This window comes from Oxyura jamaicensis, chromosome 2 (genome assembly GCF_011077185.1).
Source record: "Oxyura jamaicensis isolate SHBP4307 breed ruddy duck chromosome 2, BPBGC_Ojam_1.0, whole genome shotgun sequence".
In the NCBI taxonomy this organism is placed as follows: domain Eukaryota; kingdom Metazoa; phylum Chordata; class Aves; order Anseriformes; family Anatidae; genus Oxyura; species Oxyura jamaicensis.
In genome coordinates, this window is record NC_048894.1 from 100,432,684 (window position 1) to 100,440,826 (window position 8,143).

At 35.1% G+C, this 8,143-nt stretch overlaps 1 protein-coding gene across 1 annotated transcript in view; it reads left to right on the top strand.

Moving 5' to 3' along the window:
• Positions 1-6,357, top strand: part of CD226 (CD226 molecule) — a 26,791-nt gene extending 20,434 nt beyond the window's left edge. The window contains 2 exon segments of the mRNA XM_035317207.1: positions 65-400; positions 6,188-6,357. Of these exon segments, the coding sequence (XP_035173098.1) occupies positions 65-400; positions 6,188-6,303 (452 nt within the window). The 3' untranslated portion in view covers positions 6,304-6,357.
• The last annotated feature ends 1,786 nt before the right edge of the window (positions 6,358-8,143 follow it).

Consider the following 8,143-nt stretch of genomic DNA (forward strand, 5'->3'; position numbering starts at 1 on the left):
CTTCCTTCCTTCCTTCCTTCCTTCCTTCCTTCCTTCCTTCCTTCCTTTCTTTCATGTTTTTCAGCTGATGCTTTTGAAATATCTGAGAAACAAAATAATCCTGTATTTACCAAGCCAGGAGGAAATGTCACTTTTACTTGCCCTTATAACTGAAGAGATTTAGTTCAGCAAGTGATGTGGGAAAGGATTAAAGCAGATCACAGAGATACCATTGTCCACTGTAATTCATTAGGAGAGAGACGCTTTGGTGCAGATTTCAAAAAGTGTGCACTGGTGGATTGCTCTGATCAAGCAAGCTCCATGATTGTCATTCAAAATGTTTCAGCCTCTGACTTAGCATCATACCGCTGCATGGCTACAGGAAGAAACAAAACCTATGTGATGATTTTCACCATGCTTGGTAAGTAAAGAAGGTAGTAGTAAATCTTTCCACAGACAGGACCTTCTGAGGTACACATTTACCCATACAAAATAACACTTCAATAACTCATTCAATGAGCAGTGTGTAAAAGATGGCAAAGTTAACAACTAATCTTATTTCCACAGAAGAAAGCTGGTTTTAAGGTTGTCTGATCTCATTACAGGACTTCAGACCTGCTTGTGAGAAACTGGTTTGATGCTAGGAAGCAGACTTCAGAAGAGAGACTGACAGAGTTCGCAAGGGGTGCTCTCCTGAAGATGTGGAGCAGTCCCCATTACCACAGGACACTGTGGGGTACATACAAGTGTCCCAGGAGAAAGACCAATCTTCCTACAAGAGCTAAGAGCAAACTCCTGTCCAAAAATGGAAAAAAAAAAATATGTAAAATGGCCTCTGCCTTATTCATGTGAGGAATTTCTTTTGGGGGATCTGAATATGTCTCCAGATTTTGCTGTGAATGTTGTCATAGTTTGATTATAACGGAAGCTTAGGTCTCCATAAGTAAACACATAAAATTCAATTGCTCAAAATGTGATCTGAATCCCTTTTAGTTCTACTTTTTAATGGCTGGAGAAAACAACAACAACAACAAACAAACCACAAACAAACAGAAAAAACTCAGTGTTAGTTTTTCTCTGTAGAATGCATTTTTAAAACATGTTTCTTGTACCGCCCCAGTCCGTCTTCTGTTGTAGCATTCAGGCCAGCTCTTTGGTATCTTTGGTACTGCCTTTGTTTGTGGTAATAAATGAGTGTTAGCAGCCATCTCTTTGGCAGCACTAAGAGCTGTGGCTTGAGGTATAAAGGTTCCTAATATGCTTGATCTATAATGCAGTTACTGAGAATGCACTCAGAAAAAAAGGCTGTTTTACTGTTCTGTTCTGTTTTACTCTGAATACTTGACCACAAAAGTCCATGAAATTCAACAATATGTGATGAGAAGTATCAAGTGAATAATTCCTCTCACCTCCAAAAATTTTAAACATTAAAATTTCAAAATATTGACTACATTCATAGATTAAGCACATACAAATTGTAGAGCAATGAAAATATTGTTTACTCTGAACATAGTGCTTCTCATACCAAAACTAAACCAAACAATGTGTTGCCAGGTAATAATAATAAAAAATGTCCTGCCTATGCAAGTTCTTTCTACTTAAAAAAAAAAAAAAAGAAAAAAGAAAAAAAAAAGACTCACTTTACATACTTCTTTTGATCTTATTTATCACTGTCAATTTTAACAATGACAACATAGTTATGTGTGTTTGTTGGAGAAAAAAAGTTGTGAAACCATTGAAGAAGCTGAAGTATATTAAGTATAGCATGATTCAAAAAATACCCCATTTTCTACCTTTTAAATCCTCTGCATTATCACATATTTTTATATTTTTATATTGTTTATTTATTTGTTTGCTTCTCATTCCAAAAGAAATGAAGTGTCAAAAATTCCCAATTATTTTTTTGGTGTGCAATGTTTGGAATTTTTTCATAACATGACTAATAATTATTCCATGGTGTTATGGAGAAACACTAGGATAAAGGAGAGACAGGCCAGGTGTCAGCTCCCTGTGAAGTCTCTCATAAACTCAGAGTTACTTACTCTGCCTTGATGCGGCTTGAACGAAAGAGTGGTAACAGAAACTTGATGTGCACGTTTATATTTGATGTGTATGTGTATATTTTTGTGTATGTTCTACCAGTTCAGCCACTTCATTTTCTTTGGCTTAGCATTACAGTTAAGCCTCACTGTAGCTTGGATTTGGTATCAAATTCTTCCAATGTTTTTATTCTGTTGGTGTGATTCTGCATGGGTACTGCAAATCTTCTTACCATGGTCAGTGCCAGAAATGTTCTGAAATACTGAGTCTAGGAGCTGGAAGAATAGCTGCACTTTAAAGAGTAATAGGGAGAATTCTGTTTTGGTTGAGAGAGAGTAAGAGGAAATATAAGATTTTTTTAAATATATTTATATATTTAAGAGAACCTGTGTTTTAAAAGATCCCAAGAATTTTTGAAGAGGAGGAAGCCTGTGGGAAAGGAAGTATAAAATAAGGATATAGGAGTATTTGCAGAACTGATATGAATTTTAAAACCAATGATTCTGAGAGACGGAAAGGTGGTACAGTAGAAAGAAGAAGCTTGCTTCTTGTCTTAAGGTGGATGTATTTTTGCATGGAGAAATAGCAAGAAATTCCTATGGAAAAAAAAAAAAAAAAAAAAAAAAAAAAAGAAAAAGATGTATAGGAACAGGTATTCAAGTGTGGGGATAGCCTTTGCTACACTTGCAGTTGTGTCGGTATAAGTCAGTATGCTGTATTTAATGTTTTCCATCATCAGTGAAAATAAAACCATGTGATCCATTCAATATCATTGCCCACTCTATCCCACTGAATATTATTATTTTTGTTTTCCAGTATCAGGCATTTCCAGCTGAAATGACAATTCTACAAGTCTTTTTGGCCTTAAAACCTAGAAAGCATAAAGCAAGGTATATGTAAAGTAGTGCAACTTTTGTGGAATAACAGCTACAGAAACAGAAGGCTAAATACTAGATAATTATATAATGTGTTCAAGAGACGTCAGATTGATTCCTAGTGTGTTCCACACTATACTTCTGCTTTTGAAAATTCTGATATGGAGATTGGTCATGTCACCAGATTTCACATCTGAATCCTTTTCTGATTTCTACATACCATGCTTTTGCCTTTGATTGGAATTATTTATTTATTTATTTAATAGCATGCTTCTGAAGGAAAGAAGCAGACTTACAACGTTGCCTTAGTATATAAAAATGGGAAGGAAGGGACAAGTCACATGAAAGAACTGAAAATTTTTTTTAAAAAAAGTGAAAAAACAAATGCTTATTCCATTCTGAAGACCTGGCCACTGTTAGAAATATTTAGTAATTTTTTCTTGCTTTAGTGGAATATTGGATAACAAGCTCACTTAGACAAAGGAAAATAGAAAACCTTTGTGTTGTACTTTCTGACAGGATCTGGAAAACTGGATTGATGATTGAATTTCAATGTATTTTAGGGGTCATAATTACATTGTGGATTATACTAGTTGAAAATCAGTCCCCTTTACCTGACTTAGGCATCCAGGTTTGCAAATTGCAGCTTCTACTTGTACCACTTGTACCAGTAGTATATAAAGATGAATCTACATATATGATGATCAAATACAACAGATGTAGCTGTCTCAGCCTGCTTGCTCCTTCCATGCTAGGGTACCCCATTAGGCCTTGTGCTCTTCTGTGCTCCTTGGGAACAAAAGGTAAAGGGGAGTCTCAATGCTGTCTTTGCCTACCTCATGGGAGGATAAAAAAAAGCCTGTTTAGCAAATTGCACATAGATAAGAGTCCACGGACAAAGGTTGCTAAATGGGAAATTCCCATTACATGTAGAAAAATAACGTCTACTATGAAGGTGATCAAACACTATCAGAGATTGCCCAAAGAGATTGTTGCACTCCACTCTAGAAGGTGCCAAAACTCAGCTGAACATGGTCCTGAGTACTCTGCTCTGACTAGAACTGCTTTGAGCAGCAGTTGGACTAGGTGACCTCCAGCCAGAGCTGCCTTTCAGCCTGAATTACTGACTGATTTTATAATTCCAGTTCACATATATTCTATACTGAGTGTCCCACTGGAAGAAGAGATGGTAGTGGGAAGTGTAACAGACCTCCTAGCTATGAATGCTTTTTAGCTATTGTGTCCACAAACAGTTCATGGCCAGAAGGCTTCCAAACTGACTGGGTATGAATACAAATTCATACAATTAACCATCTTTTTGGATTCACCTATTCTGCAAGAAAACAGCTCTGACATGTTTCTGCAAAATCTTGACTGTTATGTTAAAGTAAGTAATTACAATAGTTTTTTTATAGTTAAAAAAACAACAGCAACAACAGAAACCAAATGTGTTAGGAAAGCTTTACTCAATTCAGATGAGAAAAGGCAAAAGGACTTTGAGTTGTTATTGCTTCTAGAAAAATCTAATGATTTTTCTCATCCAAATTTAACTGACAGCTGATAATCCCAGGTCTCAAACTCATTCACTCAGAGATTATTATCTTGACCTGATAAAACTGAAGGTGAAATGTCATGAAAAGAAAAATAAGGTCTGGAATGCTTAGGCAGCTGGATGGGATGTTGCTGAGTCCAGAGCTATCCAAATTCACCCACACTAGATGATAACTAAACACAGATTTTTTTAACAAAGTAGCTAAAATTTTAAAATTTCTGTGTTACTTAGAGAGTGTTTTCTCCCTGTTTCTATAAGTACTCACTGGCACAGGTAATTAATGGTTTTCTGTGGTGGATAGCCAAACATTTAGAAAAAATACACAATATTTTTTTCTCAAAGTTGGACATATCCACATGCACTAGCCTGTCATTTCAAGGGTGTAGCAACTGAAAACATGTTGGAGGTAAAGTGACTTTATGTGTGGTTACAATACAAAAGATCAGTTTGTGTTATCAGTCAACCTTCTCTGTTGTGTCACATACCTTCAACATGTGAACTACTGAGAGAATTTTATATATCTTTCCAGTGTAATAATACTAGAATTCAAGGATAAGACTTTTCTGTAATCAGTATTTTTTGTTATCTTTTCCAGTGAGCAACTAATATTAAACAAACATATCTGTACTAGTTTTAACTGGTTTTCAGGACAGATGGATAAGAAGCAGTGAACCTTTTTGATCCAGGAGAAAAGCCAATTTGTGATGGCTCATCAGCTGGTTATCTGAGATTATTATCATTAGTGATACTATTTTTATTTTTCCTATTTATTTATTTATTCATTTATGTGCCTATAAACAGAGCACATAATTTTCCTGTCTATCCAGAATGAATGCTCTTTGGGGCAGCTGTGGTTTCATCTTCAGCAACTATCTTCTCTAAAGTGTCTAGAACATTAAAGAGGAATGAGCTCAAGGTTATTTTTTTAGTTCCTGCTCTACCAATAAATTGCTAGTCTTTATCTGAAACACACAAAACAACTTTGTGGCTGTAAGATAAGATCACCATCACTTGTAGTAAGTAATAAAAGAGGCACCTCTATGACTTCTTTTTACTGAAGCTCCCATTTTTTTTAGTCATTCTTTTTCCACCCCAGAGCATCCTCATCTTTTTTTATCTCTTGTTTTGTTTTATTCCTACATGTTGAGAAACTGAAGAATATAAAGGAAATATTTGTTTTTCAGTAGGTAACTGAACAGAGTCACATTTGATGTTTACCTCATCAAGACTTTGCTATCACATAGGGTCATTTGAGATTGCTAGAAGTTGGTAAGACCATCTGGCTAAGATTTGTGCTGTAGAAGCTGCTACTGCTAGGTACAAATGCACTGTGTACAGTAGTCCTTATTACATGCTATTTGTGATTGTTTGCTTTCTGTGCTATTACTCTCAAGTCTGCAGACATCTAATGCAGAGATGCTACAGAAAGGAAGGAAGTTGTACACTGTGGTGGGCTGCAAAAAGCTGTTGAAGTTCTGTGGTTAAACATATTATTATTATTATTTCCTCATACTGCTGTGCTGTGTTCACTCACCTTTGGTCATTCCAGTCACAACTTTTGTAAGAGTTAGCTCAGCATAACAATGGCACTTTAGAAATGACAAAATGGTTGTGAATTCTGAATATTGATCTTGAGCTCCCATGTGTCTACATAATTGTTGATTTTCAACTTAATCTGTCATGGCAACTTCATGATGATTTATACAAAATACTAATAATATTTATTACAATTCTATTTTAGCAACTTGGGCTCTCTAATGGTTTATTAACTACATAGCTGGAGGAATATCTGCTGCTGTTTTACTGCTAGCTTTCCTACTGTTTTTCTGCATCATCACTGCTTATCACAAAAACTGAGTAACAAATAAATTTGCTTAATATAGAGGCATGAATGTATGAAGGTGTTGACTGCTCATCCTCTACTATCTTCTTCAGAGGCTGCTGAAAAAAAAGAAAGGTAGATTTGAAAATTTAAATTTCCTTCTAAAATTTTAAACTTAATAAAACTAATAAATTCTTTAGCCTATGAAAGAAGTGATTTTTTTCCACACTAAAAATAATAATAAAACAACAACATCAAAGAAACCCTACAATTTATTGAAGTTCCTTAGTCAGCTAAATGCTTACATTGGTATTAATTGAAACATCATGCCAAGGGTGATTTGTCAAGAATAACATAGCCTTAGGCATAGGCTGTTCATGTTTTATGCATAAACAACACCTTGATGTTTCTACATCTTCTAGCATTTTGTACCTGCTGTATACCAAATATAAAGTAGTTGTCTGATCCAGAATCTCTGCTTCCAATGGAAAGAAATACTGAGTATAAAAAATATATATATTTCTTCCCCCGTTACAATATATAAAGTTTCTGGAATTTGTTGACAAGTTATTACTGAATAAGAAAGTTTTTTATCTGTGTCCAGGCCTTTACTGAACAGTGCTAGTTTCATGCATGTTATGGTCTTCAATTCAGAGGAAAGGCTACTTGGATTTTATTGGTTTTAGTGGACAAGTAAGCTATACCACTGTTATCTCTTGTATGCTGGAATTAGATAGCTTGGTCTATACTATCATTCATGATGCAGTTCCCTCCAATGTGTTTCTAACTGAATGTGTGCCACCAGAAAGAAGAGAAAGACAATAACAGAGGCCTTATTAAAAGCTTTGTACTCTACTCAGACCCAGGTAAGATCACCTGGAGTTTACTCATATTCTGTATTTTGTATATTTCTTAACATCGTTCTCTTCAGTATCTGATGCTGAACTTTTAAATAAGGGCTATATCCCTTAATTATTATTATTATCTTTAAATGCTTAATGCATTTTTTTAAATGCATCTAATTATATTAGGAGATGTGTTCCATGTATCTCTTTTTTTTTTTTTTTTCTCTCAAGTAACTAAAATGGAAGGAAAAAATGAATCCTGTCATATCCTTTGTCTTTACCTATTTTTTATAGTTCAACTTCACTGTAATTTGTTGGGAAAACTGTTTCAGTGTTTCTCCTTTTTCTACTTTAACAATCAATTTTTTGAAGCTCTGTGACTTTTTTCCCTTCTATGATCTTATTCAAGGCCTGAAATTTACAAGTGGAAAGGCAGGATCCAACTCTTCTGCTTCTGCCTTGTATCTTCATACCCTCAGTCATGGTATGAAGTAGTAATATCCTTAGGGAAATGCCCCTTTCCTCACAGTGGTGTGACTCTAGCTTTCCATCTATTTCCCTCAGACAGCACTGCTGTATGACTCTGCATGCAGGTCCACTGTAGATATGGACTCACAAAGCCTTTGACCTCCTAACATTTCAATTTCTCTCATTCTGCCCCTTTGGTTACTGTTTACATCAGAATGAAGCTCTTGCTAGGATAACCATAGCTTAGGGACTACCTATTTATTCAGAAAGCATCTTCTGAAACAATGACAATTAACCAAGGCACCATCACATTAATGACACCGCTAATTCTTAGCATGGTCCATACCTATAGAGAATTCATGTTTTAAGACTGACATAGGTAACTATTTCAGTATGTGAAATGTGTACATGAAGAGAAGGAGGCATTCCATTGATACTGATACTTTACCAGGCATCTGCTGTAGAATAGCTGTGAAATTTCAAAGTACAACTTCCTTTTTTATGTGACTTGAATCTAAAATTTATACCCCCACCAAAAAAAAAAAAAAAAAAAAAAAAAAAA